This window comes from Saccoglossus kowalevskii, chromosome 5, assembly GCF_978046115.1.
Source record: "Saccoglossus kowalevskii chromosome 5, keSacKowa6.1, whole genome shotgun sequence".
NCBI classification, from domain to species: domain Eukaryota; kingdom Metazoa; phylum Hemichordata; class Enteropneusta; family Harrimaniidae; genus Saccoglossus; species Saccoglossus kowalevskii.
Window position 1 is genome coordinate 2,562,811 of NC_140645.1, and position 26,390 is coordinate 2,589,200.

At 34.3% G+C, this 26,390-nt stretch overlaps 1 protein-coding gene across 1 annotated transcript in view; it reads right to left on the reverse strand.

The window, feature by feature from the left end:
• Window positions 1-5,272: 5,272 nt before the first annotated feature.
• The window catches only part of LOC102804512 (transmembrane protein 145-like), an 87,613-nt gene continuing 66,495 nt past the window's right edge, over window positions 5,273-26,390 (reverse strand). Inside the window, exons 6-14 of the mRNA XM_085499047.1 lie at window positions 24,417-24,488; window positions 22,646-22,714; window positions 21,131-21,290; window positions 20,645-20,738; window positions 18,118-18,290; window positions 14,960-15,080; window positions 14,265-14,324; window positions 11,601-11,786; window positions 5,273-10,729 (exon numbers count right to left, since the gene is read on the reverse strand). Coding sequence (XP_085355173.1) covers window positions 10,628-10,729; window positions 11,601-11,786; window positions 14,265-14,324; window positions 14,960-15,080; window positions 18,118-18,290; window positions 20,645-20,738; window positions 21,131-21,290; window positions 22,646-22,714; window positions 24,417-24,488 — 1,037 coding nt within the window. The 3' untranslated portion in view covers window positions 5,273-10,627. The remainder of the gene's footprint in view (window positions 10,730-11,600; window positions 11,787-14,264; window positions 14,325-14,959; window positions 15,081-18,117; window positions 18,291-20,644; window positions 20,739-21,130; window positions 21,291-22,645; window positions 22,715-24,416; window positions 24,489-26,390) is intronic.

The window sequence follows — 26,390 nt, forward strand, 5'->3', positions numbered from 1 at the left end:
CTCCCTTTTTAATCTCGTGTGTTTGCTTCAATGTAGTCTAGTTACTTTTGTTTAATTAGATGCTTTGAAAATGATGATCGTACGTGGGAAACCTCTTTTGTTAAGTTCCGCGTGGCTGAATCAGTATTTACTCTTGGCACAACCAGTGTATTTCCTTCATCTTCATAAATATTTATACATTTGAATGCAGTCAGCCATCCAACGAGAATACTGCGCAACGTTTCAATGTAGCTATGAAGTGTTTTACAGTAATCATTCCGTCGATTTCGCTAACTTGAAAAAAGTGGGAACTTCTAATTGTGACCGCCCTCCCCTTGTGACACGGGGGGGACGCTGCCAAAATATACGCATACTCGCCCTGTTGGCGTTCACTGCCACGTCACAGTGTAAACAATTAACTAACGACATACTACGTCGTCCTTTATTTAATATTATGAACGCAGTGATGCGCGAATTACATCATTTGATGTGTTTAGGGAGGTATCAACATAATGGTATGACTCATGTGGATGGAACATTGGCATACCGTGCATATTGGTGCCTTGTACGGGAATAGACGTTAATATATGTGTAGGTATGATGTTGATTTCTACACGCTAACTGAAGCAGAGTAATACGAGACATAATCTGTGCAATCAGTCTTTGATTGGACACTGTAATAAAAAATCTGACCTTTGAAGAACAATATCAATACTATCTGTTGCTTATAATTTGAAAATGTCGAAATACATTATATCAATATTCTACATTCCTGCGTTGCATTCCCCGCATTATCATCTTCTGCATCATACGGGCTATGATGGATTCTGAACAGTTCACGAGAAATCTTACCCAACAGAAAACTAAAAACTAATTTAGAATGGTTAAATTGGCTAAGATTGGTTAAATTGGTTAAAGAATGGTTAAATTGGTTAAAATAATCTTTAGTGATTACAACCTTAAACCTTCAGCTAGCTTCAGCGCTCCAATATTTCATGGTTTGTAATCAAAACACGTGATTTTATCATTTTTAACGGTGATCACAATAATCAGTGAGGGTCGTTCTGCATATAAATAATAGGTCGTAAGGAATACAATTTTAACTGAAGTCAATTGCCCGTAGTAATTTCAGCAAATTTGTCTCTAGTCAACTGTCAAACTGAAATGGAGAGAAAGTGCAAATTGGCGGTATTTCACGCAAAAGACGTTTATCCTTGCGAAGTATAAAAATAATTGCTGAAATTATTGGACACGACATCGGAATTAGACGTTTAAGCAGCACATTCACCACAAAGCGACTCAAAGAATTCAGTAGGGTTGCTAGATATCGTCTCTGATCGCGAGACTTCTATTCCTGGTATACTCGGTACGGTTGGATTCCAGCCTATGTATACTGCAGTGTAATTACAAATGGTCGTTTTATACATCCCCATTATTAAAATAAATCGTTATATATTTATTTGAATGAACTGGAATGTAAGTATTCTTCAGTGACACTAACACTGTTGTAGCACAGTGTACACCAATTATGTTTCGACTTTAGTGTGATTTAAGTCATTCCGAAGTGGGCGGAGGCGAATTGAGACAAAATGGATAACATCAAATATTTTAAAATAAGTGTGATTTATAAAACTTAGTATCACGCTGCTAAACATGCCGTGAACGGTGTTGAGAAGCAGTTGGCATAGTGACGGGAGTGTGATTACGATCATGGATGGAGCGGATGTTAGTTGATTTAACAACCTGCTGTAGTAATTAAAACGCAAAGATGAACTTAAAGTGTTTTTCTATTTCTTCGAGTTTGAGTATGCCATATAAGCAAGGACGGTTTAACATTTTGACTATTTTGTACTCTCTCGTTCGTCGGGAATTCTTCTGACTAAACCCTGTTTCCTCACTAGATAAAAGTTTCAGAACCAGTTGGACGCAGACAGTGACCCCGCACACAAGATGGCGCATGTTTCAACTAATCTGACGACATCTCGAATACAACTGATATTACAAAATGTGTTCATGCATAATACTACGTAATTCATCCACAGCACATTAATCGATATCGATGCCAATAATCGATAATTGTTATTCAAAATGTTAATTATTCACCAATTCCAAATACAAGCTCTGGATTCGATGTAAATAAAGGATGGTGGTCGTCACATAGCGTGTTACAATTTCATATACGTTGTGTACATAGCACGGGAGGCATGGATCGAACACGACGACCAGTGCTTTTCAAGGTGTCAACATTTACTAATAACGAATATATGAGAAGACAATGCTAACATTGTTTCCAGTATAACTGCAGTATTACGCAACCTTAAAATCGGGCATTGCTTGTCGTACGATTCACGACACTGGGCTGTACTTCGTTATTTCAAACTGATTTAGAAAAATAAATAGTAGTAAAATTAGAAATATGAAATGAACGAACTATTCCAGTAATGGATGGTAAACTTTCTGAATCTTTTGGTGCAGTTTTATCACCGTCACAAAGACCATTAGTCAGGTGATCACACAAAAACATAGTAATATTATATAATAAATACAAAATCGTTAATTTCAACATCAATTGGTGGGTAGTACTGCTGGTTGGGCGAAGTCTCTGAGAGCAGTCTTTGAGTAGGTTTCCATGATGGCTGATTACGATAGAGGTCGCCTTGTACATGTTTATTTCCAATATGACAAAGGATATTACTAGTATATCTTTCTCAAATGTTAATTACGTCCACAACAACCATTCCATTGATAGCTATGCTCCACCACTATGGTAACGCTAACCATAATTTCTCGCGACGGTCGAACCTAGAAGGGACCATATTCGCTTTAGACGGTGGAGGGCGCATTCAGACGCATACACGACCGGATGTTAACGAAACTGTGGTTTTGATATATAAAAAAAACATTCTATCTATCGATATTAAAACATTTTGATCTTAAAACCATTTTAAAAATATCGCGGATCCTGTATACCCATAATCTAGATTCCACGCCATTACACTCCCACGTGATCAGTACTTTGCATAGTTGCCATCAACCATTTTAGGCCAGTACGCCGCTTACGGTCAACAACCAAATTATTTCTTGATTGAACATGGGGGTTATAGTTCGGAATTACTAATACGTTGGTGGGGAGGACACCCTCTCTGGTTGTTGCTGGATGGCGGCGGCGTATAATAAATGCTAAAGACATTAAGATACATTGTTAGCGCCTACTTGGTGGGATTTGAGTAGATTTACTGCAGATCATATCTGTTCATAATAATAACGCAGTTCAAATTACGAACCCGTTCATATCCTATACCACAATTAATTCGTTAACAATACAATGCTAATGAAATGTTTATACAAATACCCCCAAAATGTGACTGGTTTGTAACAAAGACTCAGATACTCGGAAGACATATCCGAGATTATTGGATCACACAAAATATAGTCAACGCTGGCCCAAGAGACGTATTTAACAGTGGTGTGTGTATATGGAAGGGGGATAAAAATAACGTGGTTACCAATCAGGAAATAACTGATCATTAATATCAGTGAGTTAATTCAACTAGACACTGATTGATTTATAACATCTATAAAACAGTTTATGCCACTCACTGTAATACTATTTTTTATTTGTGAATATAAGTTGTCTTTTGTCACTACTCAATTGTAGGTACAATTTCCAAAGATACATATTGTATATTTTATTCATTCCTCAGATCAACAGGTAAAGAAGCCAGTTGAGGATCTAGAAACTCCGGCATGAAAGGAATATCACCCCTGTGTGAAATCTCCAGTGTTTGATCACGTGGTCTAGGCAGAACGTACTATTTGTATACTGTTATATGAGCAGTCGACTGAAGAACCAACAATTCCTGATGTGAGGTAAACAGTGTACCTCCAAATGTCTGCTTCGCGGTCGATTATACACGTACACGTAAGCAAACAAATTCAATTTCACAAAATTAGAAGCATTTTTTCCAACTGTCATATGATAAAAACGAACCAACAATCTTTGGATTTTGATTTTCACAAGAAACTTTATTTTGGTGTTCGACATTTTGTGATTATATAGATGGTACGCCTTTCCTCGTCAAAACGCGTCGATATGTGATAACTACGTCTATTGGCTGGTGAGGGGGATGCATCATTTATGCAAATTTTAGTGTATTTCCGTATAATACCACTCGGATTTCAAGTTTATCGAACACCACCCACAGCAAACTTGGTGCTTCGAGGGGTGCGTTGGGCGTTAGGGGATATTTAGGTCACAGTAAACTGCTTTTCAGTTGTAGGGCAGTGGTCTACGAGATGTGTGGAATACAAAAATGACCACGCCCCTCTTTTAGAAACCACGCCCAAATTGTAACTCGATGTTCAATTAACAGTTTACGGGAAATATACAACGGTAATTTTCGTAACTTGAACAATTCAGCATCTCCCGCCATTTACATAAATGCAAGAAAGTCTGAACCTTGTTTAATTTCGATAGTTCTGGAAATGAGAAATGTGGCGGATAAAAAAGCTAGACTATTTATTTTGTTTGGTGCTGCTAACAAAATTATGTTATTCCAAAATTATATCCATTTATTCAAGACAAAAAATGTTTTGCTTTTAATCGCGTATCAATTTGAAACATTTTATCTCACATTTTGTTTGCAAACGGGTAAAGCACGCCACATACGGTAGAATGGGGGAATGTTTGTATTCTGGTTCAGAGGATGTTTTGTTGATCCAACTTTAATGCATGTATTCAAAAGAATTATTTTATGAATGTAAAATGAGATACCAGTAAATAGTCTAATTTATGCAAATTAGATAATATGCATAGATTTCAAGTCTAAAGTAATCAGGTCTTTTTATTATATGTACTTTTTTGACCTTGTGTTCAACACAAGTTTGAATGAAATCTGTCCATGTATGATTTATGATTTTGAAACGAGAGAAATGCATGGTTTTGAAGAACGTTTAACACTGAAATGACTGCACTTCAGGCATCTTGAATTGGATCATGAAACATATTTATGTGTGAAGTTTGAATGAAATTGGCCAATGCACGGAGATGAAATCCTCCAAATAAATTTGACGATGTTCTTGGAAAAAGGACACATTATTTTAAATGATGTTTATACAACATGTGCAAATATGTCTACTGGTATGAGGCCAGAGTGCTTGTTACCATAATCCAGGTATGTTTTCTGAAGACATTTAACACAACTACAAATGTTTGAATCGCTCAGAATTTCCAAATTGGAAATATTTTGAACCAAGATTAATTGCAATTAATTCTTAGATGGCTACAAAACACTTGCAGGAATAAAATCTTTATTGTATTTGTGTGATGACCATTACATATTGATAACAATGCCATCTATCAGGAATGAGAAGATTACAGGAAACAAACACACAATTACTTGTGATGCATAGTCCAGTACACACACACCAGAGATGGTTCCTATATCTTTACATTTTGGATCAGACTGGCAATATTTCACAAGTCAGGGTAGGGGTAAATAATTCATTAAAATCATTAACCTTTTCAGCACCAGTTCCCTCATTTCATCACAAATTCACAAAATAGTCCTGTTTGTAGTCTGCACTTTTCTTCAGAAATTCAGACAAAAATAGCCAAATTTATTAGTAAAAACTGAAAATTGACTCAAATTTTGTCTGTTGGCTCCAAAATTAGGGTTCATTTCCAGAAATATTGAAGAATACAAGAAACAAGCAGCCTATCGGCTGAGATAGCTCCGCTGTTAGCAATGCACATTTCAATTAAAGAACTGAAGACATCATTAGAAAATGAACAATATGTATAGTATCAAAGCAATCGGATTTGCAGTTTTTAACAAGAAGTCGAAAATATCACTCTCTACCAAAAATATTCACAAAAATTAGAGAATTGAAGATATCATCACAAAATGAACAAATCTGAGAGAGGTCCACATGTAGTACCTATATATGTAATATCAAAGCAATCAGACTTGCGGTTTTTAACAAGAAGTCGAAAATATTACTTTTTACCAAAAATGACAAAAATATTCACCAAAATTAGAGAATTTAAGATATGATCATGAAATGAACAAATCTGAGAGAGGTCTACCCAAGGTACATATACACCAAATATCAAAGCATTCAGGCTTGTAGTTTTCAAGAAGAAGTCGAAAAAGTAAAACATTGACACGGACGACGGACGCCGGACAATCACTCATATGATAAGCTCCGCTCGACAAAGTCGACAGCGGAGCTAAAAAGTGCAGAAAAATTGTGGCAAGAAAGTGTGGTGGTGAAAATGTTAAAGCAATACTTGTATTCTACAGTTCCCTGATTGGCCCTTTACCCGCATTGCATGATGGTTCAAAACATAAACTATGATAAAGCATCTAATTTTCACAATTGTATACTAGTTTGTCTAAAATATGCAACAGGTTTTCAGATCTCTACAAAATATCCACAACCAATATGTAAACATTCATTGTTATGTAAGCCCCCTCACGTCACGGTAAGTACAATTCTGATGACAGTTAGAAATAAATTGAATACAGTATTGATACATGTAAACTATGGAAGTGTGAATACATTCAAGTCATCCTAATTTTAGAAACAAAATATCATTTTTAAAGACACAAGGAAGGCACTTAATATTCATTTGTGATCGACCTGAAATACAACAACTAAGTTGCCATTATGAACACAATGAATTATTTTCCAAAAGTTGATAAATATACAATAGGAATACAAAACAGTGACTCATTGGCTGTTATTTCGATTAAACAATGGAATCCATTGCACAAGCCAATCAAATTACACTCTATATCCCAACTTAATCAGGTGTGACATTCATTCTAACAGTGATAATCTCATGTGACCAATGACAGCCAATCACACTCATTCTAACAGTGATAATGTCATGTGATCAATGACAGCGAATCACACTCATTCTAACAGTGATAATCTCATGTGATCAATGATAGCCAATCACACTCATTCTAACAATGATAATCTCATATGATCAATGACAGCCAATCACACTCATTCTAACAGTGATAATCTCATATGATCAATGACAGCCAATTACACTCATTCTAACAGTAATAATCTCATGTGATCAATGACAGCCAATCACACTCATTCTAACAGTGATAATCTCATATGATCAATGACAGCCAATCACACTCATTCTAACAGTGATAATCTCATATGATCAATGACAGTCAATCACACTCATTCTAACAGTGATAATCTCATGTGATCAATGACAGCCAATCACACTCATTCTAACAGTGATAATCTCATGTGATCAATGACAGCCAATCACACTCATTCTAACAGTGATAATCTCATATGATCAATGACAGCCAATCACACTCATTCTAACAGTAATAATCTCATGTGATCAATGACAGCCAATCACACTCATTCTAACAGTAATAAACTCATATGATCAATGACAGTCAATCACACTCATTCTAACAGTGATAATCTCATATGATCAATGACAGCCAATCACACTCATTCTAACAGTGATAATCTCATATGATCAATGACAGCCAATCACACTCATTCTAACAGTAATAATCTCATGTGATCAATGACAGCCAATCACACTCATTCTGACAGTAATAATCTCATATGATCAATGACAGCCAATCACACTCATTCTAACAGTAATAATCTCATGTGATCAATGACAGCCAATCACACTCATTCTAACAGTGATAATCTCATGTGATCAATGACAGCCAATCACACTCATTCTAACAGTGATAATCTCATGTGATCAATGACAGCCAATCACACTCATTCTAACAGTGATAATCTCATGTGATCAATGATAGCCAATCACACTCATTCTAACAGTGATAATCTCATATGATCAATGACAGCCAATCACACTCATTCTAACAGTGATAATCTCATGTGACCAATGACAGCCAATCACACTCATTCTAACAGTGATAATCTCATATGATCAATGACAGCCAATCACACTCATTCTAACAGTAATAATCTCATATGAACAATGACAGCCAATCACACTCATTCTAACAGTGATAATCTCATATGATCAATGACAGCCAATCACACTCATTCTAACAGTGATAATTTCATGTGATCAATGATAGCCAATCACACTCATTCTAACAGTAATAATCTCATATGATCAATGACAGCCAATCACACTCATTCTAACAGTGATAATCTCATATGATCAATGACAGCCAATCACACTCATTCTAACAGTGATAATTTCATGTGATCAATGATAGCCAATCACACTCATTCTAACAGTAATAATCTCATATGATCAATGACAGCCAATCACACTCATTCTAACAATGATAATTGTAACCATTTGATTAAAACGTAGCGTAACTATTACAATCTTGTCTATTGAGAACCTTGATTAAATAACAAATGTATGGATGGACAAACTAAAGATATATTTTTTTTTTTGCAAGACAAAATCGAGTATGAAAGTCCGGAAACAATGCAATAATATACCGGTAGTATCTAAGCATTATATACTGTATTAATCTCAATGCACCTTATTCAAAATAAAGCATGAATATAAGCAAAATATAATACAAGCCAGACTTGACAATACTCATAACAAATTAGACTTTTACATTTATCTAATTAACAGATCTTGGAGAGCATACATGTATTTACTAAAATCTGATAATTGCCATAATATGCAGTATAAATATGTTCATTCTGTCTACTTATTTCTATGTCTATTGCTCAAGTTATTGTAGCCACAAGAAAACAACAATTTTACTGGTAAGTGAAATTTCATGAATGTCTTTAAAAATTTACATTTCACCATCCCCAAATTTGGCTACGATCACAAACTGGTTAATATAATATCCAAGTCTGAAAGAAACTAGATAACAACTGTTATTGTAACCACAAGAAAAAGTTTTACAACAGAGTTAACAATGACAACGAAGAAATTTTCCCCTCGTATAAATTGCCTGATGATAAGGCCAATACAAAATTTTTCCATGTAATTGAAAACAAAACTGACAAAATAAAATTATTTACATATATTTACATTCTATTTAGATATACATTATTTTTAAAATATTTCTATCACATCAAAAAAAAAAACATTTGTGGAAAACATGTGTTGCCTAGCAACAAGATACCAAGTGATTGACATGTTGTCTATATGAAATAAAATCGTCAACAAAGTTGGCTTTTTTGCAATAAGTTTCATATTACAGATATAATCATCACACTACAAAATTTCAATCAGACTAATTCAAAATTTCTGACATGTTTGCCAAAATTACAAACTGTTGCATTAGGTATATCTTCAATAAAATATACAAAACAATACATTTTGAGAGGGAAAGCAAATAAGCAATACAGCAACCAATCACAGTTTGTATAATAATAATCTTGTCATATGATACATTTTATATATAAATATTTTAATTTGACTACTGAATTTTTGGACACAAAGGTTTTCTTATTATATATTGAAACTAGATATAAAAATATTTTTCAAGACACAAACTACTGATAAAATTGCTCACAATAAATGCAATTTTACAGAATTAAAAAAATACTACAGAATTAGACCCAAACACTAAAGTTTGCAACATTGTTCCAATAAAACTAAATTTAGTGAGATTTGCAACATTGTTCCAATAAAAATAAATATTCATGAGTAGTTCATGAATACTTAAAGCGACAATAGCTGTAACTATCAATCTCTGATTTTTAATTTTAATAAAACATTTCCGTGCCATTAATGTCAATTTGTAATTACCAAAATGTGGACACTGGTAACATATCATATATGCTATACTGACATTGTACATTAAATCACTTGCAAACAAGAAAAAAGATGGCTGTGGGGGTTGCATCCCAGTTTACAGAGGGCGCCATTTATTGAAATCCAATTTTGTGAATCAAACCTCAATGATTATGGTAAAAGACTTGTGCCAAATATCAAAGACTCACTGACAGTCTTCCAGTGATGATTTTATGTGTCATTTCCCATCACAGTGTATGATCCCCATCACATGAATGATTTAAAAAAAATAACGACAAGTCAAATCGCATTTTATGTGACACTAGCCTTGTGTACATAACTTTGCCAATGCAATTGTGTCTAAAACAATATTTTGGTAAGATTTGGCCCTCTTTAAACAAAAAAATGTTGAAAATCACAGCTATTGCCAGTTTAATATTTTGAATTTTATTTGCTGCAAGATGCTATCATACATCTCATGCCAGTAAATTTCTAAGTCACCAATCTCACCATCACAAAAAGCATATAGAATTTTATTATGTAAATATCAGTGTGTCTGCAATATTTTATAAAATCTACTTTAAAATTTGTTATTTATAAACATTTTTGGCAAATTAACCCTGCATAATTATGTGATAATGAACTACAATTTGAATAATTTACAAATGACAGATTTAAAACAGAGTAAAATAGACAATAACACTTACTGAACTAAAAATAGAAGCTAGATATGATGGATGGATGGATGGACTTCAACACATTTGGACCTTACACCCCTATACCATAAATGGTTCATCCCACATTTTGGGGTGATAGATCCAGTAATTGTAAATAAGAGGAAGATTCATTTTCTCACTTGTCCAGCAAGAAATTCGTCATTATTAAAAACATTAAAATTTAAGCATCGGAGTTGGCTGACGTTGTCATCGATGTGGTAAATATATTAGGGTCAGTTTGGCGCTCAAGACCCTCATTATTATTCTTTTTTACAACATCACCCTGCAAAATAAAGAATATGTTAATTAATAAATAAGAATTACAAGCTTTTGAAACTTTGTATAAAAGAATGTTGAGACCATGTCGACAAACCATAAAGTATCATACTGTGGAGTACTATATTTTCCCTTGGAGTCTATTTTCACTGAAGGGGGAGACGAGATGTTGTCTATTTTCGTGAGACTTTGAAAATCTACAAATAAGGACTCGGTCTGGGGGGTTGTAGGAGCTAGACAGCCAATCAGTGATGACACAGAATTCTGTGCTATCAACATATTCATATAGTGATTCACCAGGTCTTTCTTGATTGCACTGGGAAGGGCATTCTGAGTGGCTGGATTACAGGCTACTGAAAAGGTGATTCAGTGAAAATAAAATCCAGTGAAAAAAACATTTTTCCTACACTTTACATTTAACTCATCAAAATACGAACATACCAGAGTAACAACATATTTTTTGTGAAATATCATTCCTTGTACCAGATAAAGCCCCCCCCCCCAAAAAGAAAAACAATTTTGCTCATCAAACTAATACTTTTGAATAAAAGCATTAAAAATTGATTTGGAGCAACAAAACATCCTCTGGAAATGAAAACAAACATTTCCACATTTCACTTTATCAGTACACAAAATCGCGAAAACAATCAGATACAGGTTTCAAATGGACACATGCAATAATGAAAAACAAAACAATGATAAAATTAATTTATAATATATTGCCAAATTTAATTTTCAAAAACTTAGATTTATTCTAGTTTATATTGGATACATTAAAAATAAAACATCTTAAATTAATTACATATCTTTGACACTAACCATTGATTTCATCTATTAGAATATTCAAATTTAAACAAACTAAGATTGTGTTTACTTACTGAAGTTCCATTAGGTGTTGTTGTTGTTGTAGTTCCTCCATTCATTGTATTGCCACTGACGGTAAAGAGTTCTGTAAAGTTAGTGTTTGCATAAGAACCAATAAAATTATTTGCACCATATGCACTGTGTGAAAAAGCATCAATGTCTTCAGAGACAGTACCATTTGGTGTTTCTATAGCGCCAATCTGCAAAAAAAATAACATAATACAAGTGAACGAACTGCAAGTTTTACCACATGACCATGGTGCATATCATTCACTCTATGATATTTCACACTAAACATGGTGATATGCACGACTTACGTCATTTGATAGATAGATAGAAAATTTTACATTACTAAATTGGTGTTTAAAAAGTAATAAAGTTAATAATGAATAACTAAAAAGGAAGTAAGCGAAAGTTGAGTAAATGAAAAATAAAACAAGCCATGCATGGCACAGTCCCCGTTAGTTATCAAATTTGAGATATATAGTTATGTTTATAGTAATATAGCTGGAATATAACCATGTCAGGAATATGATTTTTTTAACATTAAAATGATTGACATTTGTATCTGATCGTCAAACAAGTACTTGTCCATATTGAGAGATATTGCTCTGGAACAGCATTCAAAATCAGCCATTTTGAATACATGTATATATATATATATAACATGATGTATAACGAAAATATAAAATTTGAATATAATCAGTCAAAGTATTTATTTAAGAGATATGGCTCTAGAAGCCCAATCATTAAAACAAAATGGCCGCCAGTCAGCTATTTTGAATCCAATCTGAAAATAAAATGACATGCATCAGGAACCTGTAATGTCTAACGTGTGTTATAAGTTTGAACAAAATCCATCCATAAATGCAAGAAATGCTTGATATTCGAGGATTTTTTTAGCACAAAAATAGCACACTTTGAAAAAGATCATCAAACCAATATATCCGTATATCTGTGACATGATGTATAATGAATATTAAAAATTTGAACATAATCAGACAAAACAAGTCAGACATATGGGTCTGGAAACCCATTCATTAAAACAAAATGGCCGCCAGACAGCCATTTTGAATCTGATCTGAAAAATAAAATGACGTGCATCAGGAACCCGTAATGTCTAACGTATGTACCAAGTTTGAACCAAATCCATCCATAAATGCCAGAAATGCTTGATAATTGATGATTTTTAGTACAAAAATGACAACCATTTGGCCATTTTGAATAGGATCATCAAACTAATATATCTATGACATGATGTATAATGAATATTTAAAATTTGAACATAATCAGTCAAAACAATATATTGGAGATATGGCACGAGAACCACATTGGTTAATACAAAATGGCCGCCAGTCGACCATTTTGAATGTTATCTGAAAAACAAAATTATTTGCATCAAGGTCCCATAATGTCTAATGTATATACCAAGTTTGAGCAAAATCCATCTGTAAACAGTCGAGAAATGGTTGCTTTTTATGATTTTTTAGCACAAAAATGGCCGCCATTCGGCCATCTTGAATCAGATCGTAAAACAAAATGATGTGCATCAAGGTCCTATAATTTCCAACGTATATACAAGGTTTGAACAAAATCCATCTGTTAACAACCGAGAAATGCTCGATTTTGATGATTTTTAGCACAAAAATGGCCGCCATTCGGCCATCTTGAATCAGATCATGAAACAAATTGACGTGCATATGTATGATGTCATGTATGATGCATGTGTGAAGTTTAATTGTGATTGGTCCAGGCATTTCTAAGATACAGGTCTGGACGCACGCACAGACGCACGCACGCACAGAGGTCAAAACATAAGTCCCCGTTTTCGGACTGCGTCCGAACGGGGACTATTAAGTGTGACTGAGTGTAATCTTTTATTTGCTTATTTATAGTTTAAGTTCATACAGAGGGCTAGAATAGTGTACTGGTAATAAGTGTTGATTGTAATATATATTTAAACTGTTTTTCATAAAAGACGACGTCAAAAGATCGATGTTGGATAAAAAACCTAATTCCTTAATTTTTTTTCAACCCCCCCCCCCCCCACCCATCCACTGAAACTTAATTGATGACTACATTCACCATTAAATACAAATTGATAATCGGACAGTAGTATTGCATAGCAGTTGGTTGTCGGGTGGGTGTAAAAAGACTTTACAAATGCACCTCATTTGACACACATATTTACATTCAAACCAAACTATTTTCTCGTCTTAGATGTGTGTTTTTTTCATTTTCTGTTATTTCTGTCCATGATTAGATAGAAAAAAATGAACTACAAATACTCCAAGATTTTTTTAATTTATTGAAAAATAAAAGCAAATATTATAATAAGTTTTTTATCCGACATCGATCTTTTGACGTTGTCCCTGAGCATGCTTGACAATAAGCAGAGATAACCAAATCATGTGATAGTAGCATTTTTATAGCTGCCATATTTGACTTTCGATTTGAAAAATATTGCTAAAATTTCTGTCGATAAGCATAAGGTTGTAACTGGAATGTGCATTCACCAACACTCATAAACATGCATATGATTTTATGATCTATCACCTGATATCACTTATTTGTGGAGCTGTTTGATACTTGTGGAGTCATAGGCTGATAATACAGTCCATAATGTTACTCATATCAACAAAAATTTTATTTCCAAACTTATTTCACCGACTACTCACCTGTGATGTTCTGACATGATATGGAAAATTCTGATTGGCTGCTGCGGGTCTTGTAAGAATCTGCAGAAATAAAGAGAATTAGATAGATTTAGTCATATCGAGCGACATGCAATGAATAAACAGTGAAGGTGACCTGCACAGTGACAGGGTAACACTGAGACGTGTAGTTTGACAAAATGAAATGAAGAAAGACACAGACACTGATCGAGACATGCATTGTGACACTATGAAATTGGTTACACAGACATTGAGAAGCACTGAATGGCGAGACACACGGCAAGACACACAGACGGCGAGACAGTGTGATATGGTGAAATGAAGGAACACACAGACTGAGACACACGGACAGTGAGACACACGGACAGTGAGACACACGGACAGTGAGACACACGGACAGTGAGACACACGGACAGTGAGACACACAGACAGTGAGACACACGGACAGTGAGACACACGGACAGTGAGACACACGGACAGTGAGACACACGGACAGTGAGACACACAGACAGTGAGACACACGGACAGTGAGACACGGACAGTGAGACACACGGACAGTGAGACACACGGACAGTGAGACACACGGACAGTGAGACACACGGACAGTGAGACACACGGACAGTGAGACACACGGACAGTGAGACACACGGACAGTGAGACACACGGACAGTGAGACACACAGACAGTATGATACTTACCAAGAAGAAGGACATTGCTAGGAATGCTATAGTATGATCAATTGCATTGACAACTTTTTCTCTCATCCATTCATCAATTAAATAAGTAGACACCAAAACAACAATAGGAATAGCAAGGAACCTGTCAAAATAATCAAAGTTAAATCTACTCATGTAAGAACACTTATAATGTGAAAACATGGAATGAGCATAATACAAGGTTATTACGAGAATACCTCAAAGTATGCACAAAGATAGTACAGCGGGAGTATTGACCAACATGCAGCGGAGGTTGATTCAACGGTGTACTGTCTGAGTGCATACTTTGAGATATCTTTTTAACAACATTATTATTATACATCTTTTCCTTCCAAGGATACATCATGAGAAAGCCGAAATCCCAAATGTTTAGAGCAGAATCAGTATGGAGTCCGGTCAAACCCTGGTGGCTGCCATGTTTGTATTTTTATTAGCATGTTTAAGCACGTAATCATTCCATATTTGTAATTTGCATTTCCTAATATGGTAGGATGAAAACCTAGTGCAATACCACAAAATTAAGGCATGCTGAAACTTATGGCATTACGGTGACAGATGTATAATAATAATGTACTGTATTTACTCTTGCATGTACCGGTAAATCAACCGTTGTATATATTAACATATACTGAATCAGTAAAATAATATGACAGAACCTCACTACCTCACCATGAATTTTGTGGCATATGGAAGTTATTTTTACAAGTGATGTGGTGTATGACATGGGGATCCTATTTAACAGTACATTGTACAAGACATGGGGATCCTATTTAATAGTACATTGTACAAGACATGGGGATCCTATTTAATAGTACATTGTACAAGACATGGGGATCCTATTTTACAGTACATTGTACAAGACATGGGGATCCTATTTAATAGTACATTGTACAAGACATGGGGATCCTATTTAATAGTACATTGTACAAGACATGGGGATCCTATTTAATAGTACATTGTACAAGACATGGGGATCCTATTTAATAGTACATTGTACAAGACATGGGGATCCTATTTAATAGTACATTGTACAAGACATGGGGATCCTATTTAATAGTACATTGTACAAGACATGGGGATCCTATTTAATAGTACATTGTACAAGACATGGGGATCCTATTTTACAGTACATTGTACAAGACATGGGGATCCTATTTAACAGTACATTGTACAAGACATGGGGATCCTATTTAACAGTACATTGTACAAGACATGGGGATCCTATTTAATAGTACATTGTACAAGACATGGGGATCCTATTTAATAGTACATTGTACAAGACATGGGGATCCTATTTAACAGTACATTGTACAAGACACGGGGATCCTATTTAACAGTACATTGTACAAGACATGGGTATCCTATTTAATAGTACATTGTACAAGACATGGGGATCCTATTTAATAGTACATTGTACAAGACATGGGGATCCTATTTAATAGTACATTGTACAAGACATGGGGATCCTATTTAATAGTACATTGTACAAGACATGGGGATCCTATTTAATAGTACATTGTACAAGACATGGGGATCCTATTTAATAGTACACTGTACAAGACATGGGGATCCTATTTAATAGTACATTGTACAAGACATGGGGATCCTATTTAATAGTACATTGTACAAGACATGGGGATCCTATTTAATAGTACATTGTACAAGACATGGGGATCCTATTTAATAGTACATTGTACAAGACATGGGGATCCTATTTAATAGTACATTGTACAAGACATGGGGATCCTATTTAATAGTACATTGTACAAGACACGGGGATCCTATTTAATAGTACATTGTACAAGACATGGGGATCCTATTTAATAGTACATTGTACAAGACATGGGGATCCTATTTAATAGTACATTGTACAAGACATGGGGATCCTATTTAATAGTACATTGTACAAGACATGGGGATCCTATTTAATAGTACATTGTACAAGACATGGGGATCCTATTTAATAGTACATTGTACAAGACATGGGAATCCTATTTAATAGTACATTGTACAAGACATGGGGATCCTATTTAATAGTACATTGTACAAGACATGGGGATCCTATTTAATAGTACATTGTACAAGACATGGGGATCCTATTTAATAGTACATTGTACAAGACATGGGGATCCTATTTAATAGTACATTGTACAAGACATGGGGATCCTATTTAATAGTACATTGTACAAGACATGGGGATCCTATTTAATAGTACATTGTACAAGACATGGGGATCCTATTTAATAGTACATTGTACAAGACATGGGGATCCTATTTAATAGTACATTGTACAAGACATGGGGATCCTATTTAATAGTACATTGTACAAGACATGGGGATCCTATTTAACAGTACATTGTACAAGACATGGGGATCCTATTTAATAGTACATTGTACAAGACATGGGGATCCTATTTAATAGTACATTGTACAAGACATGGGGATCCTATTTAATAGTACATTGTACAAGACATGGGGATCCTATTTAATAGTACATTGTACAAGACATGGGGATCCTATTTAATAGTACATTGTACAAGACATGGGGATCCTATTTAATAGTACATTGTACAAGACATGGGGATCCTATTTTACAGTACATTGTACAAGACATGGGGATCCTATTTAATGGTACATTGTACAAGACATGGGGATCCTATTTAATAGTACATTGTACAAGACATGGGGATCCTATTTAATAGTACATTGTACAAGACATGGGGATCCTATTTAATAGTACATTGTACAAGACATGGGGATCCTATTTAATAGTACATTGTACAAGACATGGGGATCCTATTTAATAGTACATTGTACAAGACATGGGGATCCTATTTAATAGTACATTGTATTTTAACATGAACATCAAAGACATTTTCAAATTTGTTTGCTCATTTGCATAATGGCAGCGGAAATACCAATCATATTTTTTAGATCGCAACAAAGTAAACTACAGTACAGTATGTAATAATAAAAATATCTTTTATTGCATCTCTTTTTTTATACCAATATGAATAAAAAATATGATTTATGATTCCTTCTTACCATTCATTGAGTTACAAGAGTCAAGTTAAAATTGTCTAACACTCAATCAAGTAACCCGAACCACCACAAAAATATGATAAATCTTTATAACTCACCAAAATGTATAAAAGATGAAGAATGGATAGTAGAAAGATCCTTTCTCTGGATAATGCTTCAATGTGAAGAAGATGGCGTATATAAACCAGAGCCAACCAATAATCTGGAGAGCTATGAGACCATAACCAGCTGGAGATTCATACACATACAGTACTAAACCAGGATCAAACAACTGTCAATAAATAAATATATGTGGACATGGTTTAAAGTTGTATTCCTGGAAATTTGTTAGCTATATCCACTGACCAATCATCTGTAGATTGGTATTTGAGAAATTAACTGAAGAATATGAATTTAGGTGAGCTTCTTAAATTAAGCTAGATTTACAAACAATATAAAGTTAGGGGGCTTTGTATGTACTTGAAGGTCAGTTATATTGTAGATATAATATTACATGTATATGGTATTTTTTACGCTTGTTCTGAAAGTCATTTTTCGTATCATTCAAAGTGGGAACACAATTTGATGCAGGTATAGGTGTTAATGACATTGTGTTGTCTCATCTAAAAAAATACTTATGTCATTGTTCAGATCAAACTGAAACAGCAAATCTTGTTACAGATAACTTTCTAGTAAGTTGCTTCCTAATTGGTTAACAATTCCCAGCAGAGAAAACATAATTTGCATATTCAGATGTAGTTAAAAATGTCGTATAATGGCAAGCATCATCTCTTCTATAAGCCGTTTTTTAATCTTATTGTGCATTATGAAATATGAAATAACATTAGGAAGTGACTTATGAATCTGCCATCACATCATGTAGCATAAACCAGACAATTCATTACCACCCCAGTGCTCTTTTTACGACCAAACTGTTCTGACACCGTCACAATCATTATCCTGACTACCACTGTGCCATTGCTGACTTTTTAAATCAAATTGATAAATTGCTGTAGACTTGTGTAGTTGTATCGCAATAAGAGTTTTTAAGTGAATTACCACAATTTCTATTATCAACAATTATGCAAATTAATTATATATATACTATATTCCTATATATGTTTACTTAGCCAAACATGGATAGACATGTTATATAAAAAAATCTTTATACAGTAATAAAATATAAATATAACATTACAACGTTTAAAAATATGGAGTACTGTAAAATCAGTATTAGAAGCCGTGGTTTCTATTAAAATGGTACAATGCAACAGAGGGGATGCGGTTTCTATTAGAGCATCTACACATACATGTATGAGAAATGGTGAATTTTTAGTTCTCAATTAGGCTACACCGATTTAATTTTATGGATGACATCCGCGCGCACATTAGTTTTCGCCTGTTCTCAAAAAAAAAAAAAAAAAAAAAAATCTCCGACGACGAGTCTCCATAGATCGGTTTTCTGTCCGGAACTTGCCGGCTCATATTGTCGCAAAGCGCCGACTTATCGCCAAACTCGTTTTGGACTACCTCAAAATCAAACTCCGCACAGTTAGATGCGCGTTACGTAAAGCGCAAAGACCTATGGGAAAGAGATTGCCTCAAAACATGCAAAGTTTGCCATAAATGATCCAACATGGCGACCACACCACCAAAATACATGAGCATAAAATTTCAGAGGTGAAACGGAGGAATTGTTGTAGACTGGTACGCAATTGACGTTGGCCAGGGAGACGTTTACACAGCTATACGAGAGGTCGGTAGCGGCAAGCGAGTTTCGCCCAGGCAACTTTGAGAACATATTGTCCAGAGTGGCTGTCCCGCGTTTCTTCTGCAATGATGAGAGAAATGGGAGAGGAGTGAAGGTGTATGGTGGCCTAAAAGACGGTCAGGCGACAAATCAGTTCGGTTGCTTTGTCCGCATTGAAGTCGACAAAACTGCAACGAAAGCAGCAGAAGCTCCTTGGCCGAAGTCCCCTTACAGGGTAACGTTGGTGTTGTTGTTTTTTCAATATCGAGCCTCTTATAATTTGTTACATAGTTGAAGTAGTTCTAGAGCATTTGTGTCTACACTTAGTCTATCTGAAGTGCTGTAGTTTGAATGTCAAAGAAGTTTATTTCCAGGTTGCTGTTGACAAACTTATTGTTCATTTTTAATTATTTTTTTTTTCAATACAACACAGTAAGTTTTTCTTTATTATTGAGTTGATGTGTATGCCTTTGGCAAAGCTAACATCTGCCTTATCCTCTTGCCTTTTCAAAATCAAAGGTGAAGATACCTGTGACAGTAATACAGTATGAAATGTGCACATCAACATGTGCCTCCTACAAATTAAGACTTGTTGTTTTTTTGATACACTGTGGTTAAATTCGTAATAATAGCTTCGTAATCCTGTGGTTTTAGCAGCATTTTTTTTTTTTTTGGCCGAATTTTTTTTTTCGCCCTCTCGCATTAGTTTTGGGGTCTTCAGAGGATGTCATCCATAAAATTAAATCAGTGTGGCCTTATTCAAAAAGAATGGGTGCAACTTATATTAGGGATGCAGCTTCTAATACAGATTTTACGTTAGCAGCCAGTCTTACCGGTACTCTTAATTTTAAACATTATGTCTAATTACAGAAGACTTTTTTGTATAGAACACTTACCACAGCTTCAGATATAAATAATCCAATATACACCATACAATATAATGTCATAAACACTGCAATCTTTACAGAACCAGAGTGACTAATACGTCCCCTAGAACACAAAAATAAAACAGTGTTATTACTGAATGATATGATACATCTGTAACCATATCATCATAGTTACAGTGCGTCAGTTTTACAGTACTGTACACATTATTGAAATGATTTTTCAGAAGGTTGCCAGAACTTTACAGGGCTATTATGTTGTGACTTTTTCTGGCAGTTGAATGCACCTAAATTAGGACCCAGGGAGTATTCAAACTGAATACAATAATGTATAGATTTCTTTATAAACCAAGTCAATATCTCTGCATTATCAAATCCACTAATATTAAACCCATAATATAATTAAAGTAGTTTACATTTGTGTAGAACCCCTATATTTCGACAAACAGAAGAGCCATCATACCATAGTGGTAGTGACAATTAACAAAATAGCCATACCTTGTAACAGTGTAACCTTTCGCCAACAATATTAACATAAGTAGAAATGTGAGTTGACTAAGAGAGTAGAATACTCTGCCAGTTATTTTTAATCCGGGTACACCAATACCAGTATGTCCGTAGTCACCGTAGTAAACACACAGGAAAAACAGACAAATCACTGCAATTAAACAAACAGTTATAGTCAATATGGACAAATATGGACCTCTAGTGGCCATAATTAATACATGTATCACAGATGTTTGTAAGAAGGGCATGGTTATTATAGCAGTTCTGAGAATTATTCGAAAATTCAGTCAGCAAAATGGCTTACAACTTTGCAAAACAATTGACTATTGCTTTGTTCTAGACTTGATTGTGTCATTTGACCAATAGTGTGCTGTGTGGGAATCACCATTTTACGGGGATTGTCAACATGGTGATTTACTAATCTAGTGTACGTATTCAGTACCTATCTTTCATTTCTTTAGTATCTACATTGTATGTGATTCAAAAAATATTAAAACAAATCAAAATAAATAATTTTATAAAAACATGCTTTTCTCTCCTCTAATATGATAATGGGATGATATAAACTGTGCATGTGTCAATGAGACGGTGCTGTCAAGTCAAGGTTAGACAAAAACAAAAAGTGTTTCACAAAGTTGTAATTCATCTTGCTAACTGACTGACTGACCTAATAATGCTCAGAGCAAAGTATGTTTAAGATAGAGTGCCCTCACATGATGGCTTTGATTTATTTATCAGTGATTAACATTTTATTGCACATGTGGCTATGGTTTTCACCAATTTGTTCAAAGTTAGACATAATGGCAGGCATGTTGATTTTATTTTTAAGTGTTTCATATTTTGTTCAATTTGTTCAAAGTTAGACATAATGGCAGGCATGTTGATTTTATTTTTAAGTGTTTCATATTTTGTTCAATTTGTTCAAAGTTAGACATAATGGCAGGCATGTTGATTTTATTTTTAAGTGTTTCATATTTTGTTCAATTTGTTCAAAGTTAGACATAATGGCAGGCATGTTGATTTTATTTTTAAGTGTTTCATATTTTGTTCAATTTTCTGTTTTCAATGAAATTTAACCAACTGGCAGCGTTTTTGCATATTTCTCTGACACATTGAACCAATTTTGTTTAAATTCTGCACAAAGGTAAGACATGTACATGCCAAATTCACTATTTCAATAAAATTTATTGATAGCATGTGATAAGTTATCATACCAACATAGCGGTATAAACCTAATACTATATTTGCTCCATTAGAACATGCCAGAGGTTTGTCTAATAATCCAGCATAAAATAAATGCAGTTTATCTATAATTATATTTGGAGATATGCTCCTAACAGAGCAATATAATATTGATACTTTTTTGAAATATCACAATTTCTTGATTAAAAAAGAAAAAAAAACAACAGTCAAATGTGATGTTGTTGCATGGAGCAATACAAGAGTGTCAAATTATATTTGCAATGCAGTGTGTATTTTAAAATGAATTGTTAAATAATCACTTACCATAGAAAATAACCGATGCCATGTACATCTTGTATGTTGTATGTAACAACTGACGGCTTTTTAAAACAGCTACAAATAGAGAACAAACTCATTATTAGTATTTTAAACATATGACACCTTTGTGTTACCTACAGGTCAATATTCAGTTTAAATAGCCCAAAGAGAAAGTTACTGACGGGAAGCCGAGGTCAATAAAACTGAATATTGATCTCCACTTCATAACTTTATATTTCTTATACCGAATAAACACAATTTTGTGTTTTTGAATACACTACAAATGCACAATAAAGAAAACATTAATTATTGACTCTGAGTCAAGAGTTGGATTTATTTACCACTGCAAGACATTGACATCTATGAGGTACAGCATTTGGTAATTTTGATATTGACCCACATTTTCCTCATACATTATTAGAAAATCAAAACTCCAAACAAAGAGTAAATAACCAGATGTTTCCAAAATGATCAATTGTGGGAAAGTTTCACCACTTTCCTCAGTCCTTTTATATTATGGCTATTACGAGAATAGAATTGATGGATATACAGCAGAGATTGATGCAGCCATACTCTGTAGTACCTTTGCAGTGCAATAATTTATTATTATTATTTGGATGTCAATGCAATGTCATTAAACGTACATGCAGAAATCTCCAGTTAAGCTACCACACTTGTCTAACTATGCCCCTTTGGGAAAAATAAAATTGCAAAAATAGTGACATTGTCATTGATTTTCACAACGTTTTTACAATCAAGAAACGGAAAAATACAGACATTTTATTACAATATTAAGTCAAAGTTGAAAGCTTCACTGTCAAATATATGCAAACTCTTGATGTAAAGCAATTTCCGCCATGTTTTTGATGTTTTCTTGCACAATTTGACCTACAACAATGTCTTTTGACCTGATAGGTCAAGTCTGTTATTAACCAATCAGAATGGTGTGTTTTACCAACACAATTCTTTGAGAATTCCTGAAAGCATTCTGATGAATCAATGATGTGAAAGCATATCTGTTGGAATTGATTGATTGTCATTGTTGAAGTGTACACATTCACATACTACTCACGGCAATATCTAAGTTGTATTATATAAATTTGGTTTTCAGAAAAGTCAGACCAAGTTTTATGACTAGGCAGTCAATAGAAAATAGAAATGTCCGAAAAGTGGGAGGTCGCGGTGCTTAGTCGAGCATCAGACAAGTATCATAGTGGTCCATCACCCTGGTTGAGGTCAATAGTGAACAGTAACAAATATTCATGCACTTGCATCATGCATACAATTAACATAATTCAGGTGACCATTTTGAATTTTATTGAATTTTGATCACTACAAAAAGTGGATATCATCAGAGGTACATTACTTGGGGTTTGCAACTACGGTGACATGATACCAAGATCCCGTTTCAATCTCGCTCTCGCATAAGCATTCCAACTCAGAAAAATGGAATACTGGAATGTCCAGGTGGACCAAAATAACTGCTCACGATATGACGGATTACGATAACTTTATTTTCTGTATATTTTCGATGTATTAATTTATTTCACTATGAATGTGGTAATACATGTTTTATTGATTATTACAAACTGCCTATGTCATGTCAGAAGGTCGTAGCATCAATCTCGCTATCTACGAGAAGAGACTTGAATGGGATCTTGACATGATGTCACCATACAGTACTATACACGTTGCAAACCCCAAGTATTGTACCTCTGATATCATCAAGAATATCCTCAAAATTCTCGTCACACAAATTAACACCTTGAATACTTACATGCTACATAGAATGTCAGGAGCATGATGATTGAAAATGCACAGATAAAGGCGATGTTTGTCTCTAATATATCTATAAATGGGAAAAATATTACATTCAATTTGAGCATGCAGTTACTATACTATACGAATGCTGTCTGTGCATGTGACCACCATGCAAGTAACATGTGACCACCATGCAAGTTACATGTGACCACCATGCAAGTTACATGTGACCACCATGCAAGTTACATGTGACCACCATGCAAGTTACATGTGACCACCATGCAAGTTACATGTGACCACCATGGGAGTTGCAATGTACTTGACAAGGTGGTTTCATGTGCTATGTTTTCACCATGCACAAGAGTTACATACTCACTGGCAGTATAAATACTCCAAGAAGAAAGAATCAGGAAACAAATGATATAGAAAATATCAACCTGAAGATTATCTAATAGATGATGAAATCAAAGATGAAATTAAAGCAGTTAAATACAATGAAACTATAATAAAAAAAGTAAAAACACAGCAAACGTAAAATTATAAAAGCGCAGCAAAAAAGTATGATTGAGTAAACTGAGCAATTAGGAAGGAAGCCCTCTTGTGGTACACTATTCAGATTATTTCATTTGAAAACATTTCGAGAGAATTTCTTTTCTACACACGATAAAATGGTTGTCATGACGCTGATATCTGCACCCTCTGACATTCTCTATCTGCATTTTAGTGTTTTGTTTACTGCAACAATTATGAATAATGTAATATTTGAAGAATTAAAGCATAAATGAAATAAATGCATCACTCAGATACAATGTATATCTTTAGATATAACATCATAAAATTTATCATAATAACATCAACATATTTACTAATTATGTATCTGAAGTATATCCCAGGTAGACTATGAAAACACTAATAAACACAGTAGATAATTGACTCTTATTGTTCTATTAGTGGATATTAAATACAATAGTTGACGAAATAAGTTATATTTTAATAGCCAAGTATACAATAAATACAACTCTCGGTTGATGTACACCTGTAATAGAATAGATACAATGATAAAAATGTTTTTTGTTTTTTTGTTACTTGCCAATTTCAAAATAAAAACCACAACCTTGCATCAATTTTTGAATTGTGATCAATTTTATAATTGGCAAATTAGTATTACCGTTATATAATGTTATGGCTGAACTAAAATGTCGATTTCTAGCAATATTGCAAAAAAAAAGATTACAAGATTTTTAAATGAATAGAAGGTGATTAGTAGAGCAGTAGAGAACTTACGAATCTGATCACAGGAAAAATGATAAGTCCAGTAAGAATCACCGTTAGTTAACAACATATTGTGTCGAAGTATGAGACCCTGTTTTGTTAAAGGATAAAAGTAAAGACAAAGAAAACAGAGACGGAAACCTTTGAGGTAACTGTTCTACTAGAGAGTCTTGATTATCCTAGGGAGTTTATGTTTATATTACATTGCCTAAAGGGTCCTATAAATCATCAATGTCCACTTTGACCGCCAAGATGTTGGTCTCAACCTAAAGGGTCCTATAAATCATCAATGTCCACTTTGACCGCCAAGATGTTGGTCTCAACCTAAAGGGTCCTATAAATCATCAATGTCCACTTTGACCGCCAAGATGTTGGTCTCAACCTAAAGGGTCCTATAAATCATCAATGTCCACTTTGACCGCCAAGATGTTGGTCTCAACCTAAAGGGTCCTATAATTTATCAATGTCCACTTTGACCGCCAAGATGTTAGTCTCAACCTAAAGGGTCCTATAAATCATCAATGTCCACTTTGACCGCCAAGATGTTGGTCTCAACCTAAAGGGTCCTATACATCATCAATGTCCACTTTGACCGCCAAGATGTTGGTCTCAACCTAAAGGGTCCTATAAATCATCAATGTCCACTTTGACCGCCAAGATGTTGGTCTCAACCTAAAGGGTCCTATAAATCATCAATGTCCACTTTGACCGCCAAGAT